Below are 23,854 nucleotides of genomic sequence, written 5' to 3' on the forward strand. Positions count from 1 at the left end.
AATTGAAAGGTTCTTATGACGTCTTCAGAGACAGACTGCGTGAAATCTGGTAAATAATGAAAATGAGACCTTTTACCAAAAGAAAGGGGAGGTCCCAGATTATATTATCAGTTGACAGTGGAAGAAGCATATGTGTAAAACATGTGTGCACGTGTGTGTGCGTGTGCATGTGCATGTGCATGTGCATGTGTTTACTGGGCTCTCGCCTTAAGTTACTAGTTGCACATATTAATCAAAGAGCACTACCCCTCCATCCGTTTCTCTATTACCTGTCCTACTTTGTGTCAATTTCCTTTCTCCTCTCCCACCCCTTGCTTCACTGTTCTTCTTTAAGACATGGGATGGGGATTTGTCAAAGTCAATGAGCACTTTATTACAGTGAGAACGTTCCGTAATGAACAATTCAGCGATTTAATGAGATTCTGTAGATCTGTCTCCAGCCTGTCCATCAAGATTCACTCCTATAAAGCACCCTGACACTAATCCTCTGGCATACCCAATCTTCACCCTGGGCTGAATATTAGATTCTTCCATGGTATATTGCATTACTAGTATAACCTCAGCAAAAATGATGAACTTAACTATACTTGAGGCAATATAGCTGGTCTGATTTAATTTTTCTCTATTGGGTTGAGTATGAGGGAATTACTTATTTACTAAGATAAAGCAAAAACAGTTTCTTATTGCCTGCTGAATGCCTAAATTGATCATATTTATGTGAGTCTTGTAATTCTTTCTTGAGGACCAAGTACAAAAAAGATATTGCCTGCAGCAGAAACCAGTTTTTAAAATTCTACATGATAATATTAGTAACCTTAAGAAAGGCAGTTATGATAACTCTTAAGTGGACAGTATGGAATTTTTTTTTTGGATACTCAGACATCTGCACATTACGTCTCTGGCAGTCCCTTCAACCATGCCACAAAAAGAGAGAGAAGCCACAAGGATGACTAGCTCAGATCTCAATTCGGTTAGAAATAATTAAATGCAGAACTCATTCCAAGTCTTTCCTTTTCCCTTTGGGAAGTGAAGAAAAATTTAGCAATCTCCCATTTTGAATTGACCAGAAAATGTTGATATTCGCATTTATAGGGAAGAACCACTGTTAATTAAAATTCATACCAAAAACTCATCCTGGGGCACCTGGGTGGCTCAGTGGGTAAAGCCTCTACCTTTGGCTCGGGTCATGATCTCAGGGTCCTGGAATTAAGACCCGCATTGGGCTCTCTGCTCAGTAGGGAGCCAGCAGCTTCCCTACTTCCCCTTCTCTCTCTGCCTGCTGCTCTGCCTACTTGTGATCTCAATCTCTCTCTCTCTCTCTCTCTCTCTCTGTGTCAAATAAATAAATAAAATCTTTACCAAAAAAAACAAAACAATTCATCCTTACCAACTTTTGACCTCTGCCTGAATAAACATTATCAGAAATACCTAAGAAACAGAATAAAATTATGGCTTATTCTTTTTCCTTACATTTTCTTTGTCAAGACAGCATGGAATACTGGAGAGATGAGGGCAGGTGTCTGCAGACATGACCTGTAGGCTAGCTCTTCTCTGGAACCCTCAGGAAGGCACTGAAACCCCATTTTGCTCATCTGGAACACGGAGTGATAACAACTGTCCTTCAAGCCCACTGTGACAATCAGTCAATAAGAAGAGTCCGGGTCCTGGAAGGCCCTCACAGCACCATAGCTCCTATCCTCAGTGGGAGAGCAACAGTAAAGAAGGAAGTTGCTGATTAATGTAATAAAAAGAGAGAAATAAGAGAGAGAAAGACATCAGGAAAACTATCAGTGAGTAGAGTCAGGTGCTGGATAATTAACAGCTACCTCTGCCTGTCCTGGCCAGGGTTAGAGTACTCTCCATATGTCCTTTGCTAAAATACCAGGAATTTAGTGTCCAATCAGCTAACAGATAGATGACTTTGTATTTTCTCGTCTTCTGTATATAAATAGCATGAACATGTATATAAAAAAGTATATAAATAAAATGTATATTTTATTGTTTTTCTCTCATGTATTCCGTCTATAAATAAATTAATCCTGAAATCTTGAAGGTATAACAAGATGGCGAGCCAGTGTTCAGAGAGTGAGGTGGGCGATGTAAAACGAAAGGGATAAGATGGGCTCTGACTGTTTCCCAAAGACACCGTGTGGATTGTTCAAGTAAAGCCAGTGGGGATGAGCAGAAAAGGATTTAAACTGAATAATCAACTCGAAAACACAAAACATCCTCCATCCCGTAGACAAAGGATGTTTGGAAAGAATGCTACGTCAGGAGAAAGGCAGGGTTTAGGAAAATAGCAATGAATGCAGAATGAACTAAAGGGGGAGATTTTTCCACTGCAGTGCAAGAAGAGCTTCATTTCATTTAAGGTCCCAGCTGCTCTCAGCTGCTACAAAGAAATGGTTCTGAATTGTTTACAGGAAAGCCCAGAATCTATTCTGTTTCCATTGGTCTTAAATACGCATTTATGGCGCTTGACAATCCGATTTTCTCATATTCAGTTTAAGAAACTATCTTCACTGGGAGAAAAGAAATTCTTGACTCTTTCTGATGTAACCCCCCCCCACCTTAGGTTTTTGGGAAGCCTCAGTGAGCGACTGAGAAACCACACCTCTGACAGCCCGAGTTAAGCTGAGCAGTGGCTGAGACCTCCGGGCCCTGAGGGCTGGTGTTCTCCAATCACTTGCCCACCAAGGGAACATGACTTCTGCCTTTGACCCTGAGGAGAACCGAACCAGACAAAATAGTTATCATCGTTCCTCAACTGTTCAACTTTTAACCATTCCGAGCCTTTTCCCTGCCAAAAGAGAACCCATTCAGGGCGCCCTTACCTGCCAGATCTGCGCTTCACTCAGGGAGGTCAGGCGGTCGCTCTTCAGAACCTCCTGGAGCAGACAATAAGGAAGCGTTAGAACGTCTTCTGGGCGACTCTTCAGGAGCTCAGAGAGATGTTTCACTAAGAAATCGATCACTGCCTTCTCCAGCAAAGTGAGGTTAAAGAGGTCAGCAAGTCTGTACAGATCCAAGTAATTAAAGCTATTTAATTCCTGGGTGCCAAAAAAATAAAAACGGGGGGAAAAAAAGATCTCTTAGAAATTAATCCAAGAAAGAGCAGGCAAGAAATTCAGACTGATTCACTAAGGTTTTTATGACAGGAGTGGGGAAAATAGGACTCCACTGATAATGTAAAAAAAAAAAAAAAAAAAAATCCTTTAACTATGACTTTGGCAGAGAACTGCATGTTCTAGAATTCATCATTTCTCCTTACTTTGTCCCTCTTAAAACCCATATATTTAAAGACATATTTTTTTAAAGATTTTTAAATTTATTTTTGATAGAGGGAGCAAGAGAGAGCATGAGAGCACATGTGGGGGGAGGGGGAGAGGGAGAGAGAGAAGCAGACTCCCCGCTGAGCAAGGAGCCCCATGCTGAACTTGATCCCAGGACTCTAGGATCATGACCTGAGCCGAAGGCAGATGCTTAACCAACTGAGCCACCCAGGTGCCCTAAAGACGTCTTAATAAAGGGGTTGAGAGGAGTTTCTGGCTTCGCTGACTGAAATGTTACTTTGCAAAACACATCTTACCAATGAAGAAAATTGATTTTTTTACCCTTTCTGTATTTCACAGCTCTCAGGCGAGAAGTTCATTCAACTACAGAGAATGTGCGTGTAGGTAAAGTAGGAGTTTTGATTTGATGACACAAACTACAGAAGACAGATGGACCCTTCTTTTTCCAAAACTTCAAATGAAGTATGTCTCTGAGTAAAAAGAACCCATCCTGACTTAATGAAATTAAAACACAGATTTTTTACACATAAGGTCTCAGGAAATGAAGGAATCTCTCAGAAAAGATTCCTGTCCTAAATAATTCTATATTGAACCTACTTAAGATGAACAATTTATAATTATTCTTTATTTTTTGTTAGCCTCAAATGTTCAGACAACCAATGACAATATTTCCTTCTTATTCAAGGAGTTCCTGTAGCAATGCTCATTTTGGGGGGATTTTCCCTGTCCCTACCACTTCTCAAGTTCATAGCTATGGCTCTAAAATAATGCCCCCTGAGAGCCATGACTCCCATGGTAACTTTCTTTAACTCTGCGAGAATCACAGTGGGCACACAGGCTTGATGATAGCAAACTTATTTCAAGTAGAATAAATGTCCTGTTTCCCCCCATTTTTAACTTGAAAATTTGAATATGTGAGCGGTATTTTCCACCAGCTTAAGGAATGCAGAATACCATCAGATAGCTATATCACTCCACTGAGCTATTTAAGTAGTTTTCAACATATTTTCCCCTTTTCTAGTCATCCAGGAATATTAAGAACACTTTCTAAAATATTTATATTCTATTTGAATGTTTTGTTTTCAGAATATTTGTAGTTTAAAGGACTGCGTTCTAAATCTGTGCTGTCCAGCATGGTAGCCCCTAGCCTCAAGTGGCTCCTGAGCACTTAAAATATGGCTCATCTGATTTGAGAGGTGCTCCAAGTGTTAAAGTACCCCAAATGCCAGGAAGAAGAGAAGCAGAATGTAAAATATCTCATTAATAATTTTATATTGATTATATGTTAAAATGATATTCTTCTGGATACAGTAGATTAACTATGTCATTATAATTAATTTCCTCTGTTTCTTATTACTTTTTTTAATGCAACTACTAAAAAAAATTTAGAATGATGTATGTGGCTCCCATTGTGTTTCTATAGGACAGTGCTGTTCTCCAGAATAAAATGTTAATAAAGAAATTGCAAAAACGGCTCTTTGAGTAACAGCTGCATCATCATCATGGCTACCTGATTTTTTTTTCTTTTTTTTTTTACTTTAGATTCCATTTCTTAGGAGGGGAGATGACACTTCAATTATATTCTAACAGGAGTCAAGCCAGATGACTTCAGGAATCAGCATAAGATTCTGGCTCCTCATAGCTCTTTTTGCCAACACAACTGAAAAGGAATAAACGCTTAGCTTTAAAATGAAATTTACTACAGATGACCACTAAAAATTCATTGCAACTCAAGTATCTAAGAGTCCACTCACTGCCATTCAATCAATATATCCTGGCTTCCCATTCAGCAGATTTTACCAAAGGAATACTGAAGATTTTAAACTCTAGCACCAATTATTTCAAATAATGCTTATACTGTTCTCCAAATCTTACATTTTAGGATTGGTAAATTTTATTCTGGGAGTAAAGAACATGTCACCCTTGTTTCCATAAAGTACTTTAGGACCAACTCCTGGGAATGAATGTTCTTTCTGGTCAGTACATCTATGTAGCAAGTTTAACTGCTCAGGGTCCTGAATATAACTTTGGTGTCCCCGTAAATCACTCTGCAGGCCCCCAGAGGCATGCTGGGTGAAGTCAAGGTGGTGTCAGTGCATTTCAAATACCCCAGGCACATGTCCAAGACATGGCTCAAGGTCCTGAGGCAGTGCCCAGCAGCACGGCATGGAGATAACTTAGCATGTGCAGAAGCAGAAACAGCTAAGCTCAGCAAAGTTAAAGGTGGACAGGCGGAGCCCAGCAAAAATGTTTTTATCCCCAGTTGTTCTCCTGCCAAGAAGTACATAAAACTACAAATTTGGGAATGAATTACGTAGAAGCAATCAAATATTCTTTATCAAGCATCTTTATTTCCTTGTAGAGAGATACTGGGTTTCTTCCAATTAGATGCCTTCAGCTTAAAAGTAGTCTGGTTCAGAACTATGGAGAACCAGAGAATTAACCAAATTAACCAAATTAACCAAAATTAACCTTAATTTTGCTTCTTTTCTGTTGCATTTCTTTTGAAGGTAGTCAATGAATGCCTGCTTCCCCAGTCCTGAAATGTTTTCATTTTCTAAGGGTCTAATTTTACATAACTCCCAAATGCAAACTAACAAATATTTCATATTAGTAGAGAACTAAGAAGCTAACTGGAAAAGCATCAGTGTCTGTCTGAACAGCAAAAGGGAAATGAACTGAGACATATATTACTTTACAAGAGAAACATCAGTTAAAAGTTTACTCCCTATCTTTACCTTTTCATTTCTCTTCTCTTCTACTTAAAAACATAATTTCCCAGGCACCTGGATGGCTCAGTCAGTTGGGTGTCTGATGCTTGGTTTGGGCTCGGGTCATGATCTCGGAGTCGTGACACTGAGCCCCGAAATTGGTGTGGAGCCTGCTTAAGATTCTCTCTCTTCCTGTCCCTCTGCCCCTCCCTACCCTCTAAAAATAAATAAAATCTGAAAAAAAGAACAAAAAACCATAATTTCCCCAAATCTCCAGTGCTTTCTATACATGTCACAGGTTTCCACTCCCTTTGCCATGCATACTTAGCTACTCAGTAGTTTAAACTGTGTAAAGTAGGAAGATCAGGGAAAAAAGATAAACCATCTTCAGTGAGGTCATGATGCTACATCATGCATTCCTCTTGTTGGCGCTTTGTGAGCTTTAAGCAATATCATCATTTCTTGTCCTTTTGGCTAAGACCTTGTGCAAGCAAAATAATACCAATAATGCTTTTAGAGATTCTCATAAATGTGATGTGGGGAGGTGGGAAGCAGTGGTTAAATTACATTAAATGAAAAAAAAAAAGAAAAAAGAAAAAAAAAATGGGGCCCCTGGGTGGCTCAGTGGGTTAAAGCCTCTGCCTTCAGCTCAGGTCATGATCCCAGGGTCCTAGGATCGAGCCCTTCATCAGGCTCTCTGCTCAGCAGGGAGCCCATTTCCCTCTCTCTCTGCCTGCCTCTCTGCCTGCTTGTGATCTCTGTCTGTCAAATAAGTAAATAAAGTCTTTAAAAAAAATTACATTAAATGCCCACCTATAATACTGTGCATGGAAGAAAATAATCACTGTTATATAAATAGTGCCATTATGTTTCCAGTTATAAAAAGTAATAAATGTTTATTCCATAAATTCAGGAAAAGTATGGAAAAGAAAACAAAAACCATTCATATATCACCATGCTGAGATAATCACTATTAATGTTTTCATATACATATTCTAGATCTTTTTTCAAAAAGTCTTTTTTATATCAGAGAGAAGGAAAGAATAATTGCATTAAGGGGCAGAAAAAAAACCATCAGCAGACAGAGGCACTTGGAGGTAACCCACCCTGGTGAAGAGCAAAGGCCGTGCATACAATCAAGTCAACCTGGTTCAATTCCAACCCTAACACTTACCATTGTCCATGACTTTGCTCAATCAGTGAACCTCCCATTGTTCTTCAGTTACAAAACGGAAATTTCAACCAGCTCATAGGGTTATCATGGGGATAATGAATAAAAACCTCTTACCACGCACAACTTGACACATGAAAAGTAGACATCGGACTTGGTAGGCAAGGAATAATAAAGTATATTTGAGCACTGCTGTTTGGCATCCACAAACCCTGATTCAACACTGATGCAAGGAGGTCAAAATGAAGAATGTGGTCCCCTTTAGATATAAAAGTAATAAATAACCTATACCATTAAGTAAGGGAAAAGAAGGATGGCCAAAACAAAAAAACATACAGCTGAGTTGTAAACTGATCATATGTTAATGACTTCCTTGTCTATACAAGCAGTCGATACCTCTCTCAGCTCTGAATTCATTTTCCCAACTACCTGTAAGAGTACATCTTCTCTTGGATATTCCACAGTATGGAATGGATGAAGATGTGGTTGGATGACCACAACCAACCATGCACATCAGGATCTTAAAACGTGGCCCATATTCCTCCCTCATAACCAGTCATTCACCAAATCCTGTTTGCTCTTCCTCTTTAGCAGTTCTTTCTCTGCTCCTCATCATCTCCTATCCAGACTTCCTACAGCAGGGTCCTAAATTTCTACCTCCAGTATCAAATTCTCAAGCCTCTCTTTTTATGAGAATCTGACCATACTGAACATCTGTTAAAAACTCACTAACAAGGCCTCCCTCAAGAAACAAGAAAAATCTCAAATAAACAATCTAATCTTACACCTAAAGAAGCTAAAAAAGAAAAAAGCCCAAGGTTAGTAGAAGTAAGAAAATAATAAATATTGAAGCAGAAATAAATGAAATAGAGATGAAAAAAAATAAAAAAGATCAATGAAACCAGAAGCTGGTTATTTGTAAAGATAATTAATACTAATAAACCTATACTCAGATTCATCAAGAAAAAAAAAGAGAGGACAAAATAAATGAGGAAGAAAAGAGATATAACAACTGACACGACAGAAATATAAAGAATTATAAGAGTCTATTACAAAAAATTACACACTAACAAATTGGACAAACTAGAAAAAAATGGATAAATTCCTGGAAACATATAATATTTCAAAACTCAGGAAGTAACAGAAACTCTCAACACACCAAATACTAGTAAAGAAATTGAATTGGTAACCAATAACTCACAACAAACAAAAGTCTAGGACCAGACAGCTTCACAGAGAAATTCCAACAAACACTTTATTTATTTATTTTTAATATTTTATTTATTTATTTGTCAGAGAGTGAGAAGACACAGGCACAAGCAGGAAGAGCAGCAGGCAGAGGGAGAAGCAGGCTCTCCATTAAGCAGGGAGCCTGATGCAGGAATTGATCCCAGGACACTGGGATCATGACCTGAGCCAAAAGCAGATACTCAACCACCTGAGCCAACCAGGCGTCCTCTACCAAATGTTTAAAGAAGAGTTACTATTGGGGCGCCTGGGCGGCTCAGTGGATTAAGCCACTGCCTTTGGCTCGGGTCGTGATCTCGGGGTCCTGGGATCAAGCTCCGCATCTGCCTCAGCATGCCTGCTGAGCGGAGAGCCTGCTTCCCCCTCTCTCTCTGCCTGACTCTCTACCTACTTGTGATCTCTCTCTCTGTCAAATAAATAAATGAAAACTTTAAAAAAAAAAAAAAGAAGAAGAAGAGTTACTACTACTTTCCACAGACTATTCAAAAAAATGAAAGAGGAAGGAAAGTTTCAAATACATTCTACAAGGCCAGCATTGTCCTGATATGAAAATTAGACAAAGGCACTACAAAAAAAAAAAGAGAATTACAGGCCAATACCCCAGATGAACAAAAATGCAAAAATCTTCAATGAATATTAGCAAAGCACATTCAACAATACGTTAAAAGGATCATTCACCACAATCAAGTGTGATTTATTCCTGGAATGCAAAGATGGTTCAATATCCACAACTCAATAAACATTATACACCACACATCAACAAAACAAAGGACAAAAATCATATGATCGTCTCAATAGATAAAGAATAAGTATTTGATAGAGTTTTACATTCATTCATGATAAAAACTCAACAAAGTGGGTTTAGAGAGATCATACCTCAACATAATAAAGGCTATATATGACAAACCCACAGCTAACATCATATATGGTGGTGAAAAATTGAGAGTTTTCTTCTAAGATCAGGAGCAAGAGAGGAATGTACAGTCTTTCCACTTTTATTCAACATAATACTGGAAGTTGTAGCCATGGCAACCAGAAAAGAAAAGGAAATAAAAGTCATCCAAATTAGTAATGGATAACTCTGTCACTGTATTTGCAGATAATATGATATCACACATAGAAAGCTTTAAAAATTCCACCAAAAAACTATTAGAAGTGGGGCTCCTGGGTGGCTCAGTGGGTTGAGGCCCCTGCCTTCGGCTTGGGTCATGATCCCAGGGTCCTGGGATCGAGCCCCTCATCGGGCTCTCTGCTCAGTGGGGAGCCCGCTTCCTCCTTTCTCTCTGCCTACTTGTGATCTCCGTCTGTCAAATAAATTTAAAAAAAAAATCTTAAAAAAAACTATTAGAAGTAACAAATGAAATCAGTGAAGTTGCAAAACACAAAATTAATATACAAAAATCAATTGTGGGGGCACCTGGGTGGCTCAGTGGGTTAAAGCCTCTGCCTTCGGCTCAGATCACGATCTCAGGGTCCTGGGATCGAGCCCCGCATCGGACTCTCTGCTCAGTGGAGAGCCTGCTTCCTCCTCTCTCTCTCTCTCTCTCTCTCTCTCTCTCTCTGCCTGCCTCTCTGCCTACATGTGATCTCTGTCTGTCAAATAAATAAATAAAATCTTTAAAAAATTGTGCTTCTATGCACTAATAACAAAGTGGCAGAAAGAACATTAAGAAAACAATTCCACTTACAATTGTACCAAAAAGAACAAAATACCCAGGAAAAACTTGACCAAGGAGGTGAGAGACCAGTACAACTATAAAACACTGATGAAAGAAATCAAAGATAACACCAACAAATGGAAAGATACTCCATGCTCAAGAAGTGGAAGAATGTTGTTAAAATGCCCCTACTATCTAAAGCAATCTAACAGATGCAATGAAATCCCTACTAAATACCAACTGTGCTTTCCACAGAACTAGAACAAATAATACTAAAATTTATACAGAACTACAAAGGACTTCAAAAAGCAAAAGCAATCTTAAGAACAAAGCTGGAGGGGGGGCGCCTGGGTGGCTCAGTGGGTTAAAGCCTCTGCCTTCGGCTCGGGTCATGATCCCAGGGTCCTGGGATCAAGCCCCACATGGGGCTCTCTGCTCGGTGGAGAGTCTGCTTCCTCCCCTCTCTCTGCCTTCCTCTCTGCCTACTTGTGATCTCTCTGTCAAATAAATAAATAAATAAATCTTTAAAAAAAAAAAAAAAGAACAAAGGTGGAGATATCCCAAGCACAGATTTCAGGATATACTACACAAAGCTATGGCAATCAAAACAGGATAGTACTGGCACAAAAACAGACACATAGAACACTTAAACAGAATAAAGAGCTCTAAAATCAACTCACACTTATATGATGAATTGATCTATGACAAAGGAGGCAAGAATATACAATGGGGAAAAGACAGTGTCTTCAATAAATAATGTTGGGAAAACTGGACAGCTACATGTGAAAGAATGAAACTGAAACACTTTCTTACACCATACACAGAAGCAAACTCAAAATGGATTAAGGATCCAAATCAGAGACATGAAAGCATAAAACTCCCAAAAAAGAAAACATAGACATTGGAAAACATAGACAAAGAAAAACATCTGATATTGACCTCAGCAATATTTTTCTAGATATGTCTTCTCAGGCAAAGGAAACAGAAGCAAAAATAAACTGTTGGGATTACGCCAAAATAAAAAGACCTCACACAGTAAAGGAAACCATCAACAAAATGAAAAGGTAACCCACTGAAGAGAAGATATGTGCAAATGATATATGTGATAAGGGGTTAATATCCAAAATATATAAAGAACTTATTTGAAAACAAATAAACAAAACCCCTAATAATCTGATTTAAAAATGAGCAGAAGACCTGAGGAGACATTTTCCTAAAAAAGACACACAGATGGCCAACAATCACAAGAAAAGATGCTCGACATCACTTGTCATTTGGAAAAATGCAAATCAAAACCATTATGAGACATCACCCCACACCAGTTAGAATGGTTACTATCAAAAAGATGAGAAATAACAAGTATTGGCAAGAATGTGGAGAAAAGGGAACACTCACACACGGCTGGTGGGAATGCAAATTGGTACAACCACTGTGGAAAACAGTATGGAGGTTCTTCAAAAAATTAAAAATAGCAATGCCATATGATCCAGTAATCCCACTACTGGGTATTTATTTGCATCCCCTCAAAAAGCCCAGAAGTGGGGCGCCTGGGTGTCTCAGTGGCTTAAAGCCTCTGCCTTTGGCTCAGGTCATGATCCCAGCTCCTGGTATCAAGCCCCGCATCAGGCACTCTGCTGAGCGGGGAGCCTGCTTCCTCCTCTCTCTCTCTCTCTCTGCCTGCCTCTCTGCCTACTTGTGATCTCTGTCAAATAAATAAATAAAACTTTAAAAAAAAAACCATAAGATACTAATTTAAAAAGATATATACATCCTTATGTTTACTGCAGCATTATTTACAATATCCAAAATATGGAAACAATCATGAATAGACAAAGAAGATGGGTACACACACACACACATACACACAGACGGAAATATTACTTAGCCATAAAAAAAATGAGATCTTGCCATTTGCAGCAACATGAATGACCTAGAGGGTGTTATGCTAAGTGAAACAAGTCCAATAAAGACAAATATCATATGATTTCACTTCTGTGTGGAATCTAAAACCAAAACAAATGACTAAGCAAACAAAAAGCAGAAACAGACCCATAAATACAGAGAATAATCTGATGCTTGCCAGAGCAAAGAGGGTTAAGAGGATGAGCAAAATGGGTGAAGGGGAGTGGAGGATATAGAATGAGTAAGTCACAGAAATAAAATGTACGGCATAGGGAATACAGTCAATGGTATTGTAACAGTGTTTATGGTGAGAGATGGTGGCTGCAACAGTGATAAGCATAGCACACCACAGACCTGTTGAATCAGTATGTTGTACACCTGAGGGGGTATAGCTCAGTGGTAGAGCATTTGACTGCAGTATGTTGTACACCTGAAACTAATTTAACACCACGTGCCAACTATACTTCAATTAAAAAAAAAAAAAGACAGAGAAACCACTAATGAGTTCCCATTTGCTTATGGTTAAATGTCGAAACTCAGTAACACTGCGTGGCCTTCCATGATCTACACCCTGATCATTTTCTCAACCTAAAGGGTAATAATCCCACCCACTCTAGCTTGGCTTCAGCCATTTCTATGGGCTACATATTCTCATCATGTACCAGGACTATATCAGGCATTAGCAATATAATGATGAGGAAAAATAGGCAAGTTCCAGGCCTCACAGAGTACATACTCTGTTGGAAGAGCAAGCAGTTGATCAAAACGTATTACGAATAAATGACAAATTATAATTGAGGTAAAGGCTACAAAGGGAAGAATATGGAGCTGAAAATGCCCATAATGGGTGATTTGATATGGAGTGGAAAGTTAGTAAAGGCTTTTCTGAGAAACCACATGGGGCTGATAGCTAAAAGAAGAGCAGATGTTGGCAAAGGGTCGGGTAGGGAAGTGAATTAACTATATTTTCTTATTTTCTGTATTCCTGATGCTCTGTCATTTGGGGTGTCATTGACTAGGGAGAGACTGCCTCTCCCAGGACTAGCCAGTTTCTGAACAGAGGAAGCAATATATGCAGAATTCCTATGGATGAAAGATCATGTTTCCATTGTTCTGCGTGACCATCCTATCTAAATTAGCACACTCCCCTTCCTCTCCCTGTTACCTTCCATATCATTACTCCATTTGATTTTGGTATTCATCACTATCTGTAAATCTTCTGCATTTATTTGCCTAATGCTTAGTTACAATGTATTTGTCCCCCAAGCCCCAAGAAGAATGTTCCATGGAAGGAAGGAACTATTTTATTCACTGGTTTATCCCTGCTACCTAAAACAGTGCTAGGCACATGGTAGGGGTTCAACACACACTTGCTTGATGAATGAACCCATTTCATTTTTTTCAGCTTCCCTGATTCAGGTTAAACTTCCTTCTTTGTGCCTCCATCCCGCCCTCTGCAGATTTCTAACAAGACTTGTCACTCTAAATGCCCTTGGATTACAGATCAGTCTCCCTCTGCGAAATCTAAGCTCTCTGTGCCAAGGACTGCATTGTGTCCCTGGTCTTTAGCAGGGAGCAGGTCCTGAACACACATGAAACAATGTCCATGAGTTTTTTCTCTTTACCTAAATTTAAGCAAAACAGAACATGCCATGTCTTTCTAACATGGCTATCCAATTCTGAACATCATTCAAATCAGCCTATTTTTCATACCTCATTGGCCTCCCTCACTTCCCTTCTGTTTCTGCCCTTCCTACACATACACACAAAGGCAAAGTCAGTGGTCATTCAGTTTTCCAAGTGGAAAAACGGGTCATATCATGACTGAAGTTGAAAGTGTTAATGGATGAGTGCAATGTACCAGCTCTGCTGTGGGGAGAAAAAAAAAAAAAAAAAATATATATATATATATATATAGCAATCCACCCAAAATTTCACTTTTAGTCCAAGAGAGAATTATTTCCTCCATCAATTGGCTATTCAGATCAAAGAAACTTTGCAAATGATACTTTGTCCTAATTATGAGACTGTCACCATTCTCCGACATTCTATAACTTCAAAATCCAAGCACCCAGGTAAAGGCAGTGATTTTGAAGGGAAATTATAGCTCAGCAACAAGAAACTCTCTTGAGTAAAAGGACAATCTTTTTTTTTTCTAAAAAGGTTTCATTTCTGTCACACTGCTTCTCACTTGAAATTTAGCTTCTATTCAGAATTATGGTGCATACATTGTTGTTCTTTGGGGAATCTTTTTGAATAGTATTTATTTTCCTTTGGTTTAGGGCTATTTGGCTTCTCTCTTCCCTTCTATTTGTTTCTTATACTGTGGATGACAAGTTAAATAACATAAGAAGAGCCATAAAATGTGTCCCCAATACTACACTAGCTATGGAAGAAACACTAGTGTTTCAAGTGCAACAATTCTTAAACCTTATATATTCCCCAAGTTCACTCTTTCTGTCTGGTCCAGTCCCCTAATTAAGTCACTAAAGTGGTTATTCCCCAGATTAACTACTGAAGGTAGTAGGGAAAAGAAGGTATGAAAAAGACAAGTACTGTTTTATTTGGAGGTGTATTCAAATGTGATTGCATTTTTGAGGCAAATTATTAGGTGGTGAGGACATGCGTGGGAGGCAACAGGACAGTTGGGGTCTGTGGGTAGACTTCGTGGCCCTTCCACCACTCTTCCCAGGCCAGGGGTGTAGCAAGAGAATGATGAGTGTCAGCCTTTCTGATGTCCCCTGGTGGGGTTCTTCTCATCCGTAGCATAGACATTGGCTGTTGTATTAGCAAGTCTATCTATCTATCTCAAATAAGCAAATACTAATAATTAGTGACCAATGTTCACACAAGATTTCTTTTATTTTAAAGTTCCAAGCAGACTGAAGCCTATCGCTGAGGTCCCTTGCATTCAAGGGAGAGAAATGTGTACGCAGCCTTACAGTTGGGGTCTGCATATTCACGGAACATAACCCACAGCCCAGCTTATGTATGTCACAGCCAAGAGATGTGTCTTGATGTGTGCCAGTTGCGACACAAGTTGCTAATCAATCATGCGTATTTCTAATATACAGTCTGTCTTTGTTTTAGCCACACCCATGCATCTCCTAGCCTGTCAGTAACCTCTTGCCCATCTAGCCCTGCAGTGTAATCACAACCCTGGCCCAGGAATGGATACAGAACCCAGAAAATATCTGTCATCTCGTGATTGCATCTACTGTAAACTAGCCCCAACATCTCCCCCACAAATACTCTTTCCCAAATCTAGGAGTCCTTGTTAAAATGATAAGATTTGGAAATCTGATGGATAGGTTTTGACTCAATACTAAGGATAGCCATGCAAAACATGGCCTTACTACCACTGATGCCTCTTGTTGCCTCATCAGGTTCTGAGAATATCACTGACTTGTGAAATAAAAATAAGCATCAGCAACCTGTACAGCTTGACTTGTGTTCCAGATAATAAAAAACTTCTCTCAAATTAAAATCACAGATTGTAACTGAAAAATATTTGTTGGGCTATGGATTTTAAAAAGCAAGTCATTTTTAAAAAGCATATCCATTTCTTCAAATGCAAAGAGGAAATGACAGTTTTTTATAGGTTAAAATAAAAGTAATGCCATTTTGATTTCCTAAATTTCTCCCTCCAAAATGACCAAATTGAACAAGATTTCAGATTTTTCTCAGGAATAACATTCAACAGACTCAACTATTTGAACAATGCTGTGTTTCATTATTAAAGCTGTGATCTTTCATATCCAATTATCGACGCCCTTCAGTTATACCCTCCTTCAAAACATCACCTAAATTACTACACGACATTACTACAGACAAAGATGATCAGGAGACATAGCAGTTTCTAGGACCATCATGTAATAGCATACTTGAAACGTGAAGTTCTAGTATAAAATGTTGACTTCACATCATATTTTGAGAACCCCTGAAATGAAAAGCCACCCTTCTTATGGAAGTCAAGAATTTAAAAAAAAAAATTAATCTCCCAAATCTAACCCAAACAGCTTGATATACCCATTCTGCCTATAAAACTAGTATGGTTTGATTTTTAGCAATATTAACTACAAGTTAAATTAAAACATTATGTTGGCTGCTTATAGGGACCAAGTACCAAGTCAGATATAATAAATATGAAGCCCTTTGTCACCGGCTGAATCCTAATGCTTCCTGCTTCAAGTCTCCTGTAACATACCAACTAACTTGTCTCTAAGCTACTCATGCACATATCTTCAATCACTAAAAACATTTCTAGTAAACTAGTAAAAATAGGTTTGCATCTTACAATTTTTGTATCCTGTACAATGCCAATCATAATGTCTTTATCACATATTGTAACTGAAAAATATTTGTTGGATTATGGATTTTAAGAAGCAAGCCATTTTTTTTTAAAAGCACATCCATTTCTTCAAATGGAAAGAGGAAATGACAGTTTTTTATAGGTATAATTCTACTGTCGGGCAAATAAATAGATCTCCTATAATTAACTAAGAAAGGTGTTCTCAAATATTTGATCTAAGCATAAGTAATTCTCTCCTGATGCAAAGTACACATCAGGTTTTTCATATAACTGATAAATATGGTGGAAAGCCCACTTGGGATGCCAGAGGAATCAGGCCCAGCTTCTACAGTGAATTTTGGGTCTTCTGACTCTTCACATCCTCTGTGTTTCTGTTTTTTGTTTTTTTCCCCTCCCAGAATGTTGAAAAAGAACCTCATCTCTCTTGGCATTTAGTGATAACCAGAAATATTCAAATGTCCAGCTGTTTGCCAAACATATATTGTTTGTGAAGCATTCGAAGACTCTTTGATTCAACAGACTTTAGAAAGGTTGTAAGAAAAGGGAAGTTCTGTATTATATGTACTTTTCCCCTTCTGAGGCAGGAAGGTGCAGAGGGGAGGGACAGCCAAGATCAGATTCTACTTCCTAAGGAAGCCATCAAGCCAGCCCATTCTAGATGGAAGGACTGGCCCCCCTTCTTACTTCTAATCACAGGAGCTACTTGTATCCTTTGTTTAACCCTTTGCCAGTAGTTACCTACTTTCCTCCCCAGCTGCTCATAAAGGTACAGGCTGTGTCTGTACTGTAGATCTTCCTCTCTGTCTTTACAGCTACTTAATTTTGATTGGTGGATAGTGGGTAGGTAAGAACATCAGACCTTTAAAAATTCAACTCCTACTGCTTTCATTTCTTAGTTTACAACAAAACATACATTCTTCTGCTCCTTAAAATATTTATATTTTAATATTTTATTAATAGTGAATACATTTATGAAGCATTTTAATATTTAAATAATTAAGACTTTTAGAAAAGATTTTATTTATTTATTTGAGAGAGAGTGAGAGAACGCAAGCAGCAGGGGAGCAGTGGAAGGAAAGGGAGAAGCAGGCTTCTCGCTGAGCAGGGAGTCCAGTGTGGGGCTCGATCCCAGGACCCTGGACATGACCTAAGCCAAAGGCAGATGCTAAATCGACTGAGCCACTCAGGCACCCTTAATTAAAGTATTTTTAAAGTACATTCCTAGAGTGTTGGCCACACAGGAGATGAATGTGGCAGCCACGCTGGAAATAAATACAGCAAGAGAGGGAGAAAATTTATTGCCTAAAATTTCACAATCATATGTTATTTTTAGGCTGTTCTTCAAGATCAGGTGTTTTCCCATTTTACTCTTGATGACTCAGAAAAATTATAAGCTCAGTTGGTTGTGCATATATATTTGGGTTTATAGTTTTATCTTTTCCCTGTCTTTTTCACTAGGTCTCCAGTTGTGGAGGGATGGGCTGCATCTTCAGTTTCGAGGTGTGGGGAAAAGCACATGATCTGAGCCTGACCCATCTGGATGGCCTCAGCCAACGGCTAACCGTAGTCTAATTTTCTCAACTAAAAAAGGGCAAAAGTGATCTGTGGTAAGGATTCCCAAAAGTACATGTAAAGTGTCTTCCACGTAGAAGGCGCTCAGCATACAGTAGCTCTCTTTTTATTACTGCACTCTTTTTAAAATGCTGTTAACAGTGCTTAAACTATAGCTTTGCGTATTCCATGAATTTCATTTACTGACTGGGTGAATGGAAGAAAACACCTGAATGTCAAATGTGGTCTTAATTTTTCTTCAGTTATTAGCAAAAACCATAGCGGTCATGTAAAATCATTCATTTCTTTTGTATTTAAGAAAGACTTTACCAGAGATAAAGGAGAACAGGTTGAGACATTATACTGGACTATCACCAAATACGTGTTACCAAAACATACCCTGGTTCCCATGCTCTATATTACACATAGCTGAAAGGCACATTAGAAATCTAAGGATGGAAGAGCTACATTTCTTTATGACCTTCTTTGAAAGATAAACTCCTTGGGGAAATACAATTTATTCAGATTATCAAGACCCTGCTGTGCAAATCTACAGTCTGGGAGCACACTATGGAGATCAAAAAATATTTACTTTATTCTGTTGGGTATAAAAGCTTTTAATGAATGCATAATTAAGGCGAAAAAGTGTATACAGCTTTAGGAATTCCACTGCTGAGCCAGGCCATTAATATCCAAGGCACCATACCCAGTTGTGATTCCACCTGTTTCCTATTTGGATTACAACCTAGTTATAAATCAAGGTATTATGTGACTACAGGACTTGGTGCTGCAGAAAAGGACGACATTCCAGGAGTCGAGGAAGCAGCATGAAAGGCTTTGTTGTGATGTGTGGGAAAGGGGTGGCCCTTTGGAACATGTTGAAACAAACAACCAAATAAACAAAACCCAAATATTTTAATAGCCTTGGGATGAATGATATAGGGAAAAAATTAGCATGTATATAATGTATGCAAGGGGATCTGTGAGTTTTTTCTATAATATTTTACATCAGGTTCGATGGGGTAAAGTTAACTTTTATGAGAGGAAAAAAATGAGCAATTCATTGACAATGCAGCCCAGATTACTTGTGGATATGGTAAAATACAGTAAAGGCAGGTATTTTTATCTGGCATGTCTTATTTTTCTCTCTGCTTAAATATACAGAGAGATAGAAGTATATTTGTAGATAAACATCCACATATCTGGGCAACCATATATCCTTATATTTATATAAATATGTATATGAAATATTCTGATTCAACTAAAACAAAATACTAGCAGCAATTGCACAAACTACAAGGGGAAAAAACCTCAACGTGCTCTAATTCTTGGAGTCTTTGAAGGCCTATTTAAATATATTTGTGGTGTATAACAGAGGAATTCCACAATTAGGTTACTAATACATTTTCATAATCAGCTGTATGCATAATATCCAAGGCTCATGAATAATTTTATATTGTTCTTGGGAAAGTCTGTAGTAAGCTGGAAATCCATGAAGGAAGCACAGAGACATGGCCACGTCAACAACCAATAATTCTAGTCCCCGTCACCATGAGCTACAAAATGCTATTGCAAAGTTCCCTAGAGCTGGCTCAGCACATCGAGCAATTACCACTGAATTATGAACCAGAGAGGAACTTAATGTACACACACTTTTCTTTCTTTAATTGAAAATAGTCTATCTGTGCAAGTAGGGCTTTAAAAAGAAAATTTCAGTAACCATCAACTATTTTTTTTTTTTTTTGAAGAACAGCATAGAAGTAATTATGATCTATTTCCTTACTTAGCTCTGGTGCACAAAATCAGAGGGGTGAAAGTTAGCTCAATTCTGCAGACTTTTGATAATCTGCCAGTTATCCACATAGACTGTCTTTGTCATTATTATCCATAAAAATGGACTGGAGGGTTTTTTAATTGTTTGTTTCAAATCTGCATTGTTCTGACTTTAAATTTTGGATGCCGTGAAGGATACATAATATTGATATTTTTATAAGTACAAACTTATAATTTATTAGTTTGTTTTTATTTGAATTTATTTGAACTTTTTGAATTTATTTGAACATGATGATGCTTTGGAAGTCCAAAGAGCAGCGGTTTATGGGGCACATAACTGATGTGACAGGGTGTGGCAAGAGCATCTCAAGCAGTGGTTCTCAAACTGTGGTCCCAGACCAGTAACATCACATTCAGTTGGGAACTTGTTAGAACACAGATTCACAGTTTCCTTGCCAGACCTCACGAATCAGAAACTCTGGCAGTGGGGCCAGGAGTCCCTCTGGTGGTGGCGCTGTTTTAACCAGCCATTCAGGGGATCCCACATGTGGTCAAGTTTAGGAACCACTAATACATACTGTGCATTTGAGCGTTTGAGTAAAGAAAGGAATGACTCTACAAATGTAGTAACTCATACACATATATGCATGTATGTATGCAATATGTAGGTATGTCTATTCTTGCAGCAGAACTAATTCCTAGTCCTTCATCCCAGCCTTGGAAGTGAGTAAACACTATACTGAAGGCACGGGGCTGATGCCGAGTACCTAGAGCTGAATTAATGATAGAGACAAGCAATCGTCTTCCCAGGACCTGAGCACATATCCCTTAATGTGAAAAAAAGGCCAGAAACCTGCTCTAAAGACATTTGTGGCTAAAGAATGAGAAAGGGGTAAAAGAGAAGTTTAGGAAGGAAAGACAGCTGGAGGGAGGTGGATATGTGAGTAGCAGTCTCCTAGGAAGGAATAGATCACATGTTCCTTCTTTTAAACAAATGCACTGCTTTTATCTTCCCTCGTCAGGAGATCTCAGGACATCACACAACTACATTATAAAATGTTCCTATCACGGGGAACTTTCACGGCACATATAGAAGGATTGCAAACAAACATGGGTTTTTAAGCAGCTACTATGCATTAAGCTAGAAATGAAGTGGATTTTTTTTTTCCATTTCTTTCTTGGATTCTGTATATGAGAAAGGGGCAAGATGTTTTATTTACAGGAAGGGCAGGAGAAACAATAAAACAAAACTCCCTAGATACAAAGCGTTAATACCAATGTAATATGTTGCTTTGAAAAGCAACATATTACATTGGTATTACATTGGTATTACAAACTTTTACTGTTTATTAAAGTACAATTTCAGTGTGTTGTTTTCACAATTCAGAGGCAGGGAGAGACCTGATGTTTCATTTAAATTATTTGCAAATTTTTTTTCCCTAAGACAAGGCATGCCCTTTTACAAAATCAAAGAGAAGTGGCTGAAAGAAAAAAAAAATACCTTTTACAGAATGGTGATTATTTTCAAAATTTTCAGGAATAGACTCGTCCAATATGTTGTCAACTAAAGGTAGGTAGTAAAGTTGTGACATTTCCAGGAATGAAGGAAGACAAGAGTGAGGGAAACAGGTAAGAAGATAATGGTAGAACTAACAGAGGAATTCACAAGTGATCATTCCATTCTTTGGCTCTGGTTTCTAGTGTACCTACTGCAGGTAGGATACTTTATATGCATTTTCTCACTGAATCCTCCAGCATGCCAAGAGGTAGATTATATACTGATACTGTATCTATATTTTATAGACGAGGACTGGGGGCAAAACAGTTAAGCAGTTTGCCCAAGGTCACATAACTCTGGGACATGAACTTATATCATGGGGAGATAGATAAGTAAATCAACATGAACAATATGGTGTGATCAGCACCCCAGAAGACTACTTATAATGAATGAAGAGGAGAGAAATTTGACTCCAGCTAGGTGGACTGACCAGGCAACTCTGGAAGAGGAGATAACATATGAGCAAAGTACTTAAAGAGGAATTCATAAGGTGACAAAACGAAGGAAGAATAATCCATGGAGAAAGAGGCTTCATTCAAAGAGTTTAAGGTACAGAGAAATGCATGAAGTTCATAATGACTGTGGCATTGCACATGGGTGGTAAATTGTTTAAAACAAACAAACAAACAAACAAAAAGCCTCAAGAGATAGGAAGTTTCATAATAAAGGTGGGACCTGTGTGTCAGATTAGGGGGAATGAACCTTATCCTGAGGCTGTGATGAACCACGGACTACAGAATGATTTTAGACATGACTGCGACGTAATCAGGTTATTTTTTTTTTTTTTTACAAATCAACCAGAATTTTTAAAAGTTATTTTTACATGTCAATCAAACAGAATTTTGAGTGTGGCAAGAGTAAAGGCAGGTTCATTGGGTAGGTGGAAGATTCTTTAGTCCAGGAGATAATGAAAGTTCAAACTAAGATAGTAATAGCAGTAAAAGAAATGGAGAGAATGAGAGGGATTTAAAATTAAGGGGTTTCACACAAAACCCTGTACACAAGTATTCATAGCAGCTTTATTCTTAACAGCTTAAACTTGGAAGCAACCAAGAAGTCTTTCAGTAGGTGAGAGGATAAATAAACTGAGGTACATCCCGGTAATGTAATATTATTCAGCGATACAAAGAAATGAGCTATTAAGGTTCCTGGGTGGCTCAGTCAGTTAAGCATTAGACTCCCGGTTTCTGCTGAGGTCATGATCTCAGGCTCCTAAGATCAAGCCCCATGGTGGGCTCCATGCTCAGTGCAGAGTCTGCTTTAGATTCTCTTCTCCTCTCAGTCCTCCCCCTCTGCTCCCCCCCCCCACTCCTTGCACTCTCTCTCTCAAATAAACAAATAAATAAATAAATATCTTGGGGGGAAAAAGAAAGAAATGAACTATCAAGTCATGAAAAGACACAGAAGATATTTAAATACATATCAGTAAGCAAAAGGAGCCAATCTGAAAAGGCTACATTCTGTATGATTCCAACTACACAATATTCTGGAAAAGACCAAACTATATAGATAGTAAAAAGATCAGTGGTTGCCAGGTTGAGGTGGGGAAGGGAGGGATGAATAAGCAAAGCACAGAAAAATTTTAGGGCAGTAAGACTACTCTGCATGATACTATAATGGCAGATACATTTCAGTATACATTGTCCAAACCCAAAAAATGGATAACAGCAAGAGTGAACCATATAATGTAAATGGTGAGCTCTGAGTGATAATGACATATCCATATAGGTTCATCGACAGTAGCAAATGCGCCACTTCGGTGGAGGATGCTGATAATGAGGGCAGTTACGCCTATGTGGGGGCAGAGGTATTAATACAAAATGTATCTTCCTCTCAATTTTGTTGCAAACCTAAAACTACTCTTAAAAAGTATGTTTAAGAAAATTAAAAAGAGGTAGATTTGAAAGGTCTTGGTGACAGCATATGTATGGCCCAAGGAGATGAATGATTTTAGGATGACTCCTGGTTTCTGATTTGAGTTCATACTCAAAAAGTCCATGTGCCCTAGGATACCCAAGAGGAAATGCTGATTACACAGTTAGCTTTAAAATGATAGAACATGCTGTTCTTGGGTACTATAAGAATAGAACACATAAGGGATACAAGAAAGAGAAAGAACAAGGTTGGAAACCTATTAAGTAACAAGGAGACAAGGATCCAGCTTGGGTTTTAGGGAAATAAATTGTTTTGTGGGCCACAAAAGTAACTTAGATTTGTACAGCAAAGTATTGATTATCGTTAGATAATAGGCAAGGGGCACAGCTGAGCTGTTGCAGGAATGCTCCAGAAAGATAATCCAGACTGATGATAGGTCCCTAACAAAGAGGAGGAGGAGAAGCAGGTGTGTGAATCAGGGTACAGATGAATATGAAGCGCTTGTGGGAGGCCACGTGCAAATGCTGGCTGAGCACAGGGGTCTGGCGCTAGGGAGAGGAGACTGCAATAAAGTAGCCAGCCCTCCGCCTGTGGATGAAAGAGAGCGCTGTAAGCAAAGCGTACCAGCGCGGAGCCGAGGGAGAGCGCCTGGAGGGAGAGTCAAGGAGCTGCTCAAAGCAGAGCTTATATAGGATCTGAATGAAAAGAAGAATTAGAAGAGAGTCTTGAGAAAAGAAAACTGTAGCAGAGAGTGGAGCTCCCAGTGTGGAAATGTTGGAGAGCAGTCCCATTAGGATACCAT

At 38.6% G+C, this 23,854-nt stretch overlaps 1 protein-coding gene across 1 annotated transcript in view; it reads right to left on the minus strand.

Annotated features, from left to right (window-relative positions):
• LOC111158304 (kelch like family member 32) overlaps positions 1-23,854 on the minus strand; it is a 201,235-nt gene that overhangs the window by 91,146 nt on the left and 86,235 nt on the right. The window contains exon 5 of the mRNA XM_022520257.1: positions 2,835-3,050. Within this exon, the coding sequence (XP_022375965.1) occupies positions 2,835-3,050 (216 nt within the window). The remainder of the gene's footprint in view (positions 1-2,834; positions 3,051-23,854) is intronic.

Source organism: Enhydra lutris, unplaced genomic scaffold, assembly GCF_002288905.1.
Source record: "Enhydra lutris kenyoni isolate GAN:26980312 unplaced genomic scaffold, ASM228890v2 scaffoldscaffold58, whole genome shotgun sequence".
In the NCBI taxonomy this organism is placed as follows: domain Eukaryota; kingdom Metazoa; phylum Chordata; class Mammalia; order Carnivora; family Mustelidae; genus Enhydra; species Enhydra lutris.